At 38.5% G+C, this 15,371-nt stretch overlaps 1 protein-coding gene across 16 annotated transcripts in view; it reads right to left on the bottom strand.

Moving 5' to 3' along the window:
• The window catches only part of PHF14 (PHD finger protein 14), a 194,940-nt gene extending 188,894 nt beyond the window's left edge, over positions 1–6,046 (bottom strand). For all 16 annotated transcript variants that reach the window (XR_009600334.1, XR_006059599.2, XR_006059600.2 and 13 more), the window contains exons 1-2: positions 5,621–6,046; positions 5,011–5,121 (exon numbers count right to left, since the gene is read on the bottom strand). Coding sequence is in view for 10 of the 16 variants with exons in the window: in XM_042248412.2 (XP_042104346.1) it covers positions 5,011–5,121; position 5,621 (112 nt within the window). In the remaining 6 variants the exon portion in view is untranslated. The remainder of the gene's footprint in view (positions 1–5,010; positions 5,122–5,620) is intronic.
• Positions 6,047–15,371: the final 9,325 nt, after the last annotated feature.

Genomic DNA, 15,371 nt, shown 5'->3' with positions numbered 1-15,371 from the left:
TCATCTTTGTTCATCAATCTTAATTATTTAACTATTCTGTTTATTGAGCTGATGTAACAATAATTAGGATTATATACATATACAACAGGTAACAGACACATCACCAGTCTAGTAGTCATTCAGTTATCATCCTGGGGACACTGTAAGCTAATCTAGTATGTTTCTTTTCAAAAAGCCAGTCAACACAACTCATCTTCTACTGTTTACTCTAGTTCTACTTGTGGCACTTTGTATTTTCTGGGTAAATCCAGACCAATGGTTCTCGAGTGGGTACAATTTTGTCCCACAGAAAACATTTGTCTATAACGGTTGCCACAAAAGGGCAGGGCTGGGATAGGAGTTAGGTAGGGTAGATGTTAAAGGCAGTTAGTAGAAGACAGAGATGCTGCTAAATATCCTCCAATACAAAGGACAAGCCTCCACAACAAAGAATTAACCAAAACAAAATGACAGTGTTGCTGAGATTAAGAACCCCGGTCTGACATGTAAGATCTCAATTTGACCTCATTCTATTTTCCCAGGCTCATCTCTTCTACTGTTCTTTTATTCAAATTCTGATCTCCATATGTAAATAATATTTACCATCCTCCACACTCTTTAACACCTAGTGTTTTCCTCACCTAGGTTGGGACTCTTTCACTTCCTAGTTCAACCCTCATCTCCTCAGTGAATCTTCTAAATCAAGCCAGTCTAAAGTAATCCCATCTCCTTTGAAAGACTGGAACTAGATCATGCTTTATAATATCTGTCTCCTTTTGTATTTAATTATTCCAGTATTTATTATTTCTTTGTGAATTCACCATAACATCCAGCAAAGAGCTTTTAAGCAAAGTAACAGTTGGTTAATGAAAAACCAGATTTGCTCATTAGCCAAAGTCAGTTAAGCAGAAAATACTACCAAGGCAAAATCTAGTCTCAATCTTTTGGTTAAATTGTTTTCTGGCAATTTGGACCAACCAAACTAACGATGGGCTTCCCTGGTGGATCAGTGGTAAAGAATCTGCCTGCCAATGTAGAAGATGCGGGTTCAATCCCTGCGTAGGGAAGATCCCCTAGAGAAGGAAACAGCAACTCACTCCAACATTCTTGCCTGGAAAATCCCATGGGCAGAGAAGCCTGGCAGGTTACAGTTCATGGGGTCACAAAGTCGGACACGACTGAACAACTAAACAACAACAAAACTATGGCTCAAGAGCTAAAGTTAACCATCTTACTTTGGCTAAGGGTTGGGGAGACACAGCAGTGCTATTTTATCTTGTTTAATAAACGTAGTACATGCATTTATCTTCAACATTATTCCAGCTGCATGTGGTGGTTTAGTCACTAAGCTGTGTCTGACCCTTGCTACCCCATGGATTGCAGCCCACCAGGCTCTTCTGTCCATGAGATTTTCCAGGCAAGAATATCGGAGTGGGTTGCCATTTCCTTCTCCAAGGGATCTTCCCAACCCAGGGATCAAACCCAGGTCTCCTGCACTGTAGACAGATTCAATCCTACTTTAAATGTTTCCTATCCCATCTTAAGTCATAGTCTCAGATATAGTCAGTTTAAGCCAAACTATGAAACTGCCAATAATCAACTGCCTTTAGTCCTATAAAATGATTAATTTCATAGGGTACCAGCTAACATATGGTTCTTCTGGTGGTAACCACCATAAATTTGATATGCTTACATGTTATTTTGGGATTAATTTGAAAATTTATTTAGTGATTGTCCTCAATCAAAAATGATAGATTTAGTCCTACTTTTACGTTAGAGATAAAATAAAAGATGGTCTATTTTCAGTTCATACTTTTCTAAAGGTAGAAGCTAATAACACTTAACTGTTGATAATAACTTGCCAAGTTTATTGGCAGCTCTTTTCTGAATTTTATCTTTTTCTATTTTATCTGAGAAGCACAAAAATTATGTCTATCTGCAAGGGTAATCAGTTTTCAGAAATTTCAATATTTATTCTTAAAGCCAGACAGAAACACAAAGTTTTGTAGTCAGAATTTCAGAATTCAAAATGAATACCGGAAGAAATTCATAGAATCCAATTAAAAAACTGAGGCCCACCACTCTAACCATTGTAACATTAAGTCTGAACGAAGTCAACAGTTTATTGAGTTAGTCATTTTTAACAACTTTGTAGGAGTCTTTTTTTTTGGCCATGAAACATATGGGATCTTAGTTCCCCAATCAAAGACTGAAACAGCAACCCCTGCATTGAAAATGCAGAGTCTTTACCACTGGACCACCAGAGAAGTCCAGAGTTAGTGATTATTAAAGACTGCTTTAATAGAAGCTATGATCAGAAAGACTATTATTAAAGATTATTACTATTCAGTTACCATTTTTTCACCTCCAGTTTAATTGCCTATTACTAAGTAGGGCTGGGATTCCACAACTTCAACATGTTTGAAAAACAGTGATAACTCAAATGTCTTATTTCCTATAAGAGTCCAACTGTCTTACAAAGAGAAGAGAAAGGATTCAAACAGGAAGCACTGGTCGTCTAGATAAGCCAGCATGTCAGCTATGGGAGACAATACACCTTAACCACAAGTGGAAAATACAATTCAATTTCTACTATTACCCATTTTAAAAAAAAATCATTTTCTACTAAACTCTCAGTTATGATAACAAGAGCTGCACAAACAAATATGCGACCTTTGGGGCCCAGGAAGGAAATTACAAGCATAGCAGACTAGACAACTGAAAGTATATATTTTTAATTACTTCAGAAGACTAAAAAAATTATCAACCTAACAAAACTCACCATTTTCACAAATAACAGATAATTCACGTCAACCATGATTAAAATTTAACAAGGTGAGGGGGTCTCTATTTAGCTTGATATCAAAAAATTATTTTGAGAAAGCAATTTGTATCATTAGATTATTTTAACCCTTGTAAAGAGAAGTGCTACATCTCAATAAATAAAACGAGAAAAATTATATACAAAGTCAGAATTTACCATCATAAAATTAATTATGGAATACGTAAAAGAAATTAAGCTTTGGAGTTTTTCCCTAACTGTATTCTAGTAAGTCATAATTTCTGAGACCCAACCATTTTTGTCAGTTTACAATCTCAACATGACAAACCAAAGCTGCATTCTAGCAAAGAATATCCCTTTCTGCCAGTTTTCAACAAGAGCACTGACATAGGTTTAGATTTTACTTCTTTCCCTTCCTTTTTTCCCCTTTGGAAATACCAAACAACAGTAAACCAAGTGAGAGATGAAAGAGCTGAAAAACAAAGGAGTAAAAAAATTAAACAAGATAAACTTTACAACTTTTGATTGCTGGGAGTAACCTCAATTAGTCACCTTGATAAGAAAGTACAATAGTTTCAACTTAAGACTACATCTATCCACTTTCAGGGCCTAAGCAGTGAAAGCATTAAAAATGTTGAGAATCCTAAGAACTGGACTAGATGCATTTAGGCTAAGTGGCTTCATGCAAATTCTTTAAACTCGGTGTCCCTGTTATCTGTAAAATAGTATCTCTTCCAAAGTTATTGTAAAAATTAAGTAAGATTATGGAAACAAAAAGTTGTTGGTAAATCACAATGTAAACTGTTCCTGTTGAGCTATTAAAAGTAAAATAGTAACACAACACAACCAAATTTCATCCCTTCCTACCACATCTCGCAGGAAAAAAAAAAAAAAATCAGGAGAGAAATAGGACTAAGCACTGAAAATTCTCTAGAAGAATAATTTAAAACCTTTAAAAGGATAAAATCAATTATCCTTTAATTGATTTAAATTTAAATTTGATTTAAATTTCTCACTTGATTTAAATTTCTGTCAAAAGGGGCAGAACTAAGGAATTTTTATTGTTCATGTGTACTTCTATTTTTCACATAAAATATTTAAACATAATTTGTATTTCTCAGATTCCAGCAATGAAAACTTATGTAGATATGTCTGTTGAATTACAATGAACAAAAGATAAAAGGGAAAACATACGTTTCCATTTTTCAATTGTGTACAATGTTACTATATGATTTCAGTTGTGTGTATCACCCTATGAAATTTTTTTAAGTTTATTTTTAAAATCACAAAATAAAATTAGCAAGCATTCATGCTTTGTAGCTCAGATTTTTAACGGCCCAGTTGACAGAGTCCAGCACCTACCAAAGTACAACTTTTTACTTATGTCAATTTTGCGCTGGTAAGGGAGCTAATAGACAAAAAGCAAAACTCCTTTCAGAGGGTGCCAAGCAGTCTGAAAAGACAAACTCTTCCTTGGCGGTTCAAGGCTCCTATTACTCTCAGAACGGTACTCTACTTTAAGATTAGCTCTAGATTTTTCCCCACTCTGTCCATAAAGGAAGTGTAAATGTATCTTTAAGTAAACAACAGAGAAAACACTTCTGCATCTTGTGTCTTTCTGGTTTCCACTGTGTCTTTTTGTTTGGTGTTTATTGAGGTATGAAAGTGAAAGTTGCTCAGTCGTGTCCGACTCTTTGTGACCCCGTGGACTCTACAGCCTATGGAATTCTCTAGGCCAAAATACTGGAGTGGGTAGCCTTTCCCTTCTTCAGTAGCTCTTCCCAGCCCAGGGATCCAACCCGTCTCCCACAATGCAGGCAGATTCTTTACCAGCTGAGCCACAAGGGAAGCCCAAGAATACTGGAGTGGGTAGCCTGTCTCTTCTGCAGCGGATCTTCCCCACCCAGGAATGGAACTGGGGTCTCCTGCACTGCAGGCGGATTCTTTATCAACTGAGCCACCAGGGAAGCCTTTATTGAGGTATAGGTGATTTACAATACTACTGCATCTTTGAAATAAATCCTTCTCTGACAGTTATCTGATACGTAGCAACAATAACAGAAGTAGTGATAGTATTATCCAGTGACACGCTCTAAGGGACATGTAGGAAATCAAACAGACAAAATAAAGTTTATGTGCTTTAACTTTATCTTGACATTTTAATTAAAATCCATTCTTTTTAAGCAACGTCTGAAAATCAGCCCAACTCCAAAGAGGTGGGAAAAGGGAAGCGAGAAATAAACATTTACCTGAAGCATCTCCAACTTTAAAATCACTGTCATCTGAACTATCATAATCGAGAGCTTCTAGCAGAGAAGCTGCCAAAGGCTTCACCTGCCTCCTCTTGGAGCTGCGATCCACTGTTAAAAGAAAAACATTACATCGTCATTCATAATCACACCAAGCGCGAGGGAGAGCTGTGGTGCTGAAAGAAGGTACAGATGACCTCCTGCAGGTGGCGCAAATCTTTGTCTTAATTCAGTTCTCGGCAAATGGTGCGGTGGAAGGTTGGGGTGGGAATATTGGGGCTGGCCGGCCAGCTCCATGGGCAGGTTCAGCCCCAAGGCGCAGCAAGTACGAGCCCAGGGCACAAAAATCAAAACTGGCCTTCTTGAACATCTTGCTTCTGAGACTTGCTCTCTGTAATCCCTCACTAAGACATCGTTAACAGTCAGTAAAAATTTCAAAGCCCAGGGAATATAAAAAGCTATGTCCATTCCGACGGATCGTGGAGGGGGGAGCGTCCGCGGAGGGTACATCTTCCCACAGGACTCTCCCACCCCCGCCCTGCCCTCGCCGGCCCCGACTTCTTGGACTGAAATGGATCTGTCTCCCCGCGGACGCCTCCGACACACTTACTAAGGAATCCGAGGTGGTCGTTTGGAGGAGACCTAGGAGAGGCTGCGATAGCACAGGCAGCGCCGAGGTCGAGGACTGAGACCAAGGAAATAAGTCCAAAAGATGCTATTAAAAATAGGCGGCGCCGCGGACCTGACCGGGGCGCCCCAGGTGCAGCCCCGCCGCTCCCCTCCCGCCCCCCGGCCCCCCGGTCCTAGCAGAACCGACCCCGGCCGCTCGAGCGCCTTCCTTTGGCGCTCCCTGGCCAAAGGCGCCCTCCGGCCCAGGCAGCGCGGCCAACCCGGCAGCCCTGAGGAGTTAATTTACCCCGTTAAAACGCTTAGATAAAAAAAATATATAAAGGAAAGAAAAACTTTATTATCCCGCAAACAAAAGCAACAAAAGACCCAGAATCTGCACACTCCGAGGCCGGTTGCCTAAGACAATAGAGAAAACAACGACCCGGATACAGCTCTGAAGAGAAGGAAGTAAAAACCGGAGCTAGAGAGCGGCCCTAAAAGCAGCAGAAGCTGAGAGCGCGTGCGCGCGAGTCGCCTCGGCTGTATCTCCGAGAGGAGGAGCTGAACGGAGCCGAATGAAGACGAACGCGAAGCCGAGGGAGAGCCGAGAGGAGCCGAGTAATGCCGAGCGGGAACAGAGAGCCTCCCCAAACCCTCTGCCTGCAAATCCCTGATGCTGGGCCCTCAGTCCAAATAAGTAGGAGGTCAGTGTTTGTTTCTGAGAAGACAGAGCAGTGTGTGTGTTCCATGAATGTGGAATAGTGCTTTGCATACACTTAGATAATATATTTTTTAAGATGAATTTTTAAATCCATAAAAATATGAGGAGAGTATGTACAATTGGATTTCAGTCCTTCAGCAGTTTCAAATGCCACGTTTATTCATATACAGGTTAGCTGTTTTTTAAAAACAATGTTAAAATGTTAGAATCTGAGCAGTGTTAACACTTTTTACGTGTTTCTATATCAAGGAGAAAGTAAGAAAATAAAGCTGATTCAGTTTATGTATTCCCCAGATATATATTGAGTAGTAATGTTTGTGACATGGGAAAATACAGAGTTAGGAAGGACTGTAAATGAAATATATAAGAAGCGAATCATGCAATACAGTAGGGGCAGTTATTCTTTAAAGAAAACATGTTGAATTCTTTTGTGAACTGTAATTGAATTTTATAATACTAAATTTGAAAAAGTAATAAATACTTACAGAGTACAATTTAGGGGATGATTACATAGAGGCTGTACCTTCACCAAGAAAGTTATCTTTTCCCTGCCAGAGCTTAAGATATAGTTGAGGATACAAATAAGTCAGTGAGCAATTACTACCTATTGTGAAAAGGGCTGCCAGAGAAAAAGTACACATGCTAAGAGAAGTCTTCCTAAAGAAAGCTTTTTTTTTTTTTTTTTTAATTTTGTTTATCTATGGCTGTGCCATCTTCGTTGTTGTGCACCTTTCTCTAGTCGAGGCAAGCTGGCCACTCTCTCCTTGTGGTCTGTGGGCTTCTCATTGCAGTGGCTTCTCTTGCTGAGGTTTGCAGGCTCTAGAGCTTGGTCTCAGTAGTTGTGGCACATGAGCTTAGTTGCTCCAGGGCACGTGGAATCTTCCCAGACTAGGGATGAAACCTGTGTCTCCTGCATTGGCAAATGAATTCTTAACCACTGGACCACCAGGTTAAGTCCAAAAGTCCCATTTAGCTCCAGACATAGTGTCTGAACTGGGCGGGAGAAGAGAGAAAAAGAGATGCAAGTTCCAGACCAAAGAAAGGACATAAGCAAATATCCAGAATGAATAGAGGAATAGAGATGACTAGTCAGATTCCCTGAAAGCTGGGCTACCTTGAATGCCTCAAGACATTCCACCACAACCGTAGTTATTGCAACCTCATATTTCTGTGTTCCACATCACTGCTAAAAATGCAACGTCTCTGACCTTCTGATCTCTCTGAACCTTTAATTCCCTGATCCAAACCACCACTGCTATGTATCCACTCAAACCTTTCTATCATACTGAGGAAACTTCCTTTCCAAAATTGTAAACTGTTAGTAAACTCTTTGTAAACTCTTTCCCGTTTCAGTATCTTTCTTGTGCCTCCTTGTATAAAGTAGCAATGTATAAAGTTGGTATGAAGTTATCACGAAACCCCCTCAAATGGAAGCCACTTGTTTTCTCAGTATCCAAAGGTGGCATCTGGTCCTTAGATGGCTTTCAGGAAGTGTCATAATTCAAAATGATTTGTAACCAAATTCAAGATACTTGGAGATAAAAAGATGGAGTGTGTGGGGAAAGTAAAACAAGAAATGAAAAAAGTTGAATTGTATTATCTGATTTGAGAGAGAAGCTGTAGGTCCTGATTAGTATTTTAAGAAACCAGAAAAGTGGAAATCAATTTGTTATAAACCTAAGGATAACAGACATCAGCAACTCGATGGATATGAGTTTGAGCAAGTTCTGGGAGTTGTGATGGACAGGGAAGCCTGGCGTGCTGCATTCCATGGGGTTACAAAGAGTCATATGACTGAATAATTGAACTGACTGAAGGATAACAGATCTGGCTCACAAAACATAATGGAACGTGTCAGTTACATTCCTACTCTCCCCAAATTTCACTGAAATTACAGGAAAAAAATAAATATAAATAAAGCCAAAAAACCATAACTCTGCTATAAATCTTAGCAGAGCGTCACAAGCAAACTTTTGAGAGTAGAAGAGAATGTTAACAGTTATGGAGGTAGGCTCAAATTGCCAACAAAATCCACCTTACTAAAAAGTGCTTAATCTCATCTGGGTGAAAGAGATGAGCCACTGAAATGAGTTTTTTCAGAAGTCCTTGTATAACCCTCAAATGACAGATAATAAGGCCTGTGAGAAGAGCTAAGACTTGGATAAATAGGTTGGCTAATTCATGCTGCTGCTGCTGCTAAGTCGAGTCAGTCATGTCTGACTCTGTGCAACCCCATAGACGGCAGCCCACCAAGCTCCACCGTCCCTGGGATTCTCCAGGCAAGAGCACTGGAGTGGGTTGCCATTTCCTTCTCCAGCTAATTCATAAGAAGGCAAAAAATGTTTCATAGCAATCCATTTGTAGAGGGCCTGAAAACAGTGTTTCTCCCCAGAATATAACTTCAAGTTCATTTTTATTAAGTAAGAAGTCTGATTCCAGAAATTACCAGAATGGGCACCAGGTTTATAGGAGAAAGAAGGATAATTAACCTAGTGCCATGAGCTGTCATAAGAAATAGGAAGATCCAGCATACAAAATCACTCATAAATCATGAAAAAGAGCCTAGTCACATGTACTCTCCCTACATCACTGATCTTCTTCCTGCCCACCGAAATGATCAGAGTGAGGACATCTATAAACAGAACTCACATTCTTTTATCTGCCAGGTGAACAGGACTTCTTATTTAGGCAACATACAAAAATTCGGGCTACCAAATCCGCCTATTCTATGTATATAAACATAGAGGCAACCATGAATATTTTAGTGAAACTAACAACATGAGAGGATTTAGATTTTTAAAAATCTGTAAGACAATTATATAATTCATATATATCAGGTCTCATGTACATCATAGATTTAGAAGGTGAAAGGACACAGGCCACCTTCTTTCAGCTGTAGCAGTAGCAAAACAAAATCCATTTTCTGTGAAAGTAGAATCTATGTTCTGGCATCTACTCACCATTTTCAAATGCATAACGTCATGGTGGAGAACGAGCTCTGGAAAAGATTAGCAACAATAGCTGCACTTTGTTTTCTGACTTTTAGATCATAGCTACAGTTGTTCGGTTTTGAAACTCACAGCCTCTTTGGATTACCGACTTTCACTCTTTCAGTCCTTCTAATGATTTTGCATGTACCAATTTTTTTTTTTCAGTATAAAATACTTGTAATGGTTTCTGTTTCTTCTACTAAAATCTACTTTGATATGAATGCTTGCTAGAGAAAGGTGTTCAGAAAATAAATAAATAAAACTCAACCATGAAAATTAAAGATTTTTTGACTTGGTGTTTGTCAAAAGGCAGTGATGACTTCATTTATTGTTGAGGTTTAGTCATTAAGTCAAATCTGACTGTTTTGCAACCCTGTGGACTGTAGTCCACCAGGCTTCTCTGTCCATGGGACTTCTCAGGCAAGAACACTGGAGTGGGTTGCCATTTCCTTCTCCAGGGGATCTTCCCAACCTAGGGACTGAACCAGAGTCTCCTGCATTAGCAAGCAGATTCTTTTCCACTGAGCCACCGGGGAAGCACAGACAATTTATTAACAGTGGAAAATAGATACAGATGCAGTGATAAAAAATTTATTTACAGTATTAAATGTAATAGCCAGGAATAAGGTGCCTATTGAAGGCAAATCTTTGGTGACAATGCTTGCTATGGCAGAATGAAAATTATTATTTTATCACTATTAGGATGAAATAAGAAATGCTGATTTGGGCTGGAGCCAGCAGCTAGCCAAACGGCTGTCATTTGTGATCACTTAATTCATTGTAGAGTCTATGGCTCATGTTATCTCACAATAGTTAACGTTTTCAGAGATATTCAGAAGAAAACAATATTGAAGAAATATAAAAAGATGGTGCTGAAATATCTGAGCTTCAAGAGAATGCTAAATGCTTCTAAAGAGAAAAGGCAGAATATCTACAAAGGAATAGAAATCAAGTTAGAATCAGAATTTTCAACTGCAACTATGGATGACTGGGAACTTCTAAAACCATCTCAATGTTTTCTAACAAAGGGTTCATTGATAACCACCCTTTTTCAATTATGTAAAATATATGGCCACAGAATTTTCTCCAAGGCAACAAGGATCTGCTCTAGTATTCCAGAGTAAAAACTTTCCACATATATAAAAAATGAATAATACTGACTTTTAAAAATTAATTTTTCATAGATAATATGTACACACAGTAAAAAAAATGTTTAATGCACAAAAGATTTTTATGAAAATAAATTTTCACTTTATCTTTGTGCCCTAGACAGTCATCTCTCTAGACATAGCAGGATTAACTTTTTTTTAAAAGACGCTTAGCTCAGGGCTGAGTTTTTAAATCTTTATTGAGATACAGTTCACATACCATAATATCCACACTTCCATGGTGTAAAATTCATGGTTTTTAGCATATTCATAAGTTGTACAATCATCACCACTATCTAACTGTAGAACATATATAACATCATCACAGAAAGATAGCCCAAACCCATTAGTAGTGACTCTCTGTTTTCTTATTTCTAGACCCTGGCAGTCATTAATCCACTTTCTATCTCTTGGAATTTGCCTATTCTGGATTTTTATACAAATGAAATAAAAAACGTATAGTCTTCTGTGTCTGGCGTCTTTTGTCTAGCATAGTGTTTTCATGGTTCATCCACACTGTAACACAGCTTGTTTGTAAACTAACCTAATACTGTGAAATGTTATCAGTATTTGTTCTGCCTGGAGAGAAGATGAAAGAGGTATTTCAGTATTTGCTGTAATAGCTGTGTATTAGACAGATCTCTTAGACAAGCTGAGATATTTAATTATGTTTCAGTGCATATGAATGGCACTCTTAGGGGATGAGTTTCACAAGGGGCAAGTCCCAAGAAAGCAAAGCAGATGGGCAAAGACAGCATCACTGATGCAACATCACAAAGTGTACAACATTGTATGTTAGACAGACAAATAAGGTTAGTTAGAGACAGGAGTTTTTGTGTCATCAACTCAAAAGGTGGCAAAGCTTTCAAACAAACAGGAATACATAAATAATACCTTCTGTTCTTTTTAATCCATCAAGTCTTCAAGTGACAGAACATAAGCAAACTCCTCAATATTGTTCTAAATCTACACAACTCAGTTTAAAAAAAAAGTCTTATTGGAAAATATCAGAAGACAGTGAAAAATGAATGAACATACAGATGAAAGGCTCAAGGAACAAAACACCCTTATAAACACCATCCATGCCAAGGCCAAAAAAGTCTCTCTTGAGCCCCCTCAATTAGTACCCTCTGTGAAAAGAAGAGAGGCGAAAAGCAAAGGAGAAAAGGAAAGATATAAGCATCTGAATGCAGAGTTCCAGAGAATAGCAAGAAGAGATAAGAAAGCCTTCTTCAGCGATCAATGCAAAGGAATAGAGGAATAGAACAGAATGGGAAAGACTAGAGATCTCTTCAAGAAAATTAGAGATACCAAGGGAACATTTCATGCAAAGATGGGCTCGATAAAGGACAGAAATGGTATGGACCTAACAGAAGCAGAAGATATTAAGAAGAGGTGGCAAGAATACAGAAGAACTGCACAAAAAGATCTTCACGACCCATATAATCATGATGGTGTGATCACTCATCTAGAGCCAGACAGCCTTGGAAAGCATCGCTATGAACAAAGCTAGTGGAGGTGATGGAATTCCAGTTGAGCTGTTTCAAATCCTGAAACATGATGCTGGGAAAGTGCTGCACTCAATATGCCAACAAATTTGGAAAACTCAGCAGTGGCCACAGGACTGGAAAAGGTCAGTTTTCATTCCAATTCCAAAGAAAGGCAATGCCAAAGAATGCTTAAACTACCGCACGATTGCACTCATCTCACATGCTAGTAAAATAATGCTCAAAATTCTCCAAGCCAGGCTTCAGCAATACATGAACCGTCAACTTCCAGATGTTCAAGCTGGTTTTGGAAAAGGCAGAGGAACCAGAGATCAAATTGCCAACATCCACTGGATCATGGAAAAAGCAAGAGAGTTCCAGAAAAACATCTATTTCTGCTTTATTAACTATGCCAAAGCCTTTGACTGTGTGGATCACAAGAAACTGTGGAAAATTCTGAGAGAGATGGGAATACGAGACCACCTGACCTGCCTCTTGAGAAATCTGTATGCAGGTTAGGAAGCAGCAGTTAGAACTGGACATGGAACAAGAGACTGGTTCCAAATAGGACAAAGAGCACGTCAAGGCTGTATATTGTCACCCTGCTTATTTAACTTCTATGCAGAGTACATCACGAGAAACGCTGGACTGGAAGAAGCACAAGCTGGAATCAAGATTGCCAGGAGAAATATCAATAACCTCAGATAGGCAGATAACACCACCCTTATGGCAGAAAGTGAAGAGGAACTAAAAAGCCTCTTGATGAAAGTGAAAGAGGAGAGTGAAAAAGTTGGCCTAAAGCTCAACATTCAGAAAACGAAGATCATGGCATCTGGTCCCATCAACTCCATGGCAAATAAATGGGGAAACAGTGGAAACAGTGTCAGACTTTATTTTGAGGGGCTCCAAAATCACTGCAGATGGTGATTGCAGCCATGAAATTAAAAGACGCTTACTCCTTGGAAGAAAAGTTATGACCAACCTAGATAGCATATTCAAAAGCCAAGACATTACTTTGCCTTCAAAGGTCCATCTAGTCAAGGCTATGGTGTTTCCTATGGTCATGTATGAATGTGAGAGTTGCACTGTGAAGAAGGCTGAGCGCCGAAGAATTGATGCTTTTGAACTGTGGTGTTGGAGAAGACTCTTGAGAGTCCCTTGGACTGCAAGGAGATCCAACCAATCCATTCTGAAGGAGATCAGCCCTGGGATTTCTTTGGAAAGAATGATGCTACAGCTGAAACTCCAGTACTTTGGCCACCTCATGCGAAGAGTTGACTCATTGGAAAAGACTGTGATGCTGGGAGGGATTGAGGGCAGGAGGAGAAAGGGATGACAGAGGATGAGATGGCTGGATGGCATCACTGAGTTGATGGACGAGTGAACTCCGGGAGTTGGTGATGGACAGGGAGGCCTGGCGTGCTGCTATTCATGGGGTCGCAAAGAGTTGGACACGACTGAGCGACTGAACTGAACTGAACTGTGGCCTGTAAATATATTCATTATCTTGAGTCTAAGACTATTTGTTTTCACATTTTATTTACATGAACCCATACAGTATATGTTATTTTGTTTCTGGTTTCTTTGACTAATATTTTTTCTAAGGATAATCTATGTTGTTGTAATTGTAGTTCATTTGCATTTTGGAAGCACATGCTTGAATATACCACAATTCACTTTTCCTTTACCCTTGATAAACACTTTGGCTCTTTTCAGTTTGTGCTATTATAGATAATGGTTTTATATGTATTCTTGTTCATGTCTTGGCATAAATAAGCACACATCTGTTGGGTTTATATCTCAGAGTAAATTATTGGACCATATTGTATTCAAATATTAACTTTAGCAGATTTTCAAAGCATAGTCCCAATTATACTCTAATCAGCAATGTATTCAGGCAATGTATTTAGCAGGGTAGCAGGATATAAGATTAATACACAGAAATCTGTTGTATTTCTTTAAATAAACAATGAAATAATAGAAAGAGAAAGTTTTAAAGAGTCCCTTCTAAAATACCGTGAAAACAATACTTAGGAGTAACCCTGACCAAGGAGGTGAAAAATGTATATGCCGACAATAAAACATTAATAAAGGAAAGTGAAGATGAATAAAATAAATGGAAAGATATCTTAGATCAGAAGAATTAATATAATTAAAATAGCTATACTATCCAAAGCAATCTGCACATTAAGTGTAATCCCTATCAAATCATCCATGACATTTTTCACAGAACTAGAGCAAATAATCCTAAAATGTATATGGAACCGCTAAAGACCCAGATACCAAAACAATCCTGAAGAAAAAGAACAAAGCTGGAGATATAACCCTCCCAGACTTTAGAAAATACTGCAAAGCTATAGTAATCATAACAGCATGGTGTTGGCACAAAAATAGATATATAGATCAATGGAACAGAATAGAGAGCCTAGAAATAAACCCACAGCCTACATTCAATTAACCTTTGAAAAAGGAGGCAAGAATATACAATGGAGAAAAGACAGTCTCTTCAGCAAGTGGTATTGGTAAAGTTGGACGGCTACATGCAAATAAATGAAGTTAGAACACTCCCTCATGCCACAGACAGAAATAAACTCAAATGGGTATTCGTCTTTAGGCTTAAATATAAGACATGGCACCACAAAACTCAGAGAATAGAAAAAACACAGGCAAAGCATTCTCTGACATAAATCATACAAATGTTTTCTTGGGTCAGTCTTCCAAGGCAAAAAGAGAAGACAAGTTTCACCACTTATATGTGACATCTAAAAATATATATACAAATAAACTTATTTACAAAACAGAAACAGACTCACATAGAGAAAACAAACTTATGGTTACTAAAGAGGAAAGGGGGGAGGGATAAATTAGGAGTTTGGGGTTAACAAACTCATACTACTACATATAAAATAGATAAATAAGAAGGTCCTACTGTATAGCACAGGAAAGTATATTCAATATCTTTTAATAACCTATAATGGAAAAGAATCTGCAAAAGACTATATATATATATTTCCATTATATACATATATAACAGAATCACTCTTACTATAGAAACTAACACTGCATTGTGAAACAAACTATACTTAACAACAAGAACAAAAAACAACCTAGCAGATCTGTCAGTACTTGAAGCAAATTACCATGCAAACTAAGTTATCCATCATGAACTGGGTTTTGTCTGACCAACAAAGCCATAAGACTGAATATGCAGAGTAGCATTCTATCACCAAATGGAAACCAGATGAGTCCGAGCTGGTCCTGAAGGTATAAGTAAATTGCATGAGTAAGTGTTATTGATGCCTGTGTTCTACACTCCTGCGATAATATCTGATCCCCTCTCAACCAACCGGCACCTATGATTACATGGAACACACCCTTTGACCAGTTAACTGAGGGAGAAATATTT

The sequence above is a fragment of the Ovis aries genome, chromosome 4 (genome assembly GCF_016772045.2).
Source record: "Ovis aries strain OAR_USU_Benz2616 breed Rambouillet chromosome 4, ARS-UI_Ramb_v3.0, whole genome shotgun sequence".
Taxonomy (NCBI): Eukaryota; Metazoa; Chordata; class Mammalia; order Artiodactyla; family Bovidae; genus Ovis; species Ovis aries.
Note: the sequence above shows the minus strand (reverse complement) of the source record. Positions and strands in the feature narration are given on the sequence as shown.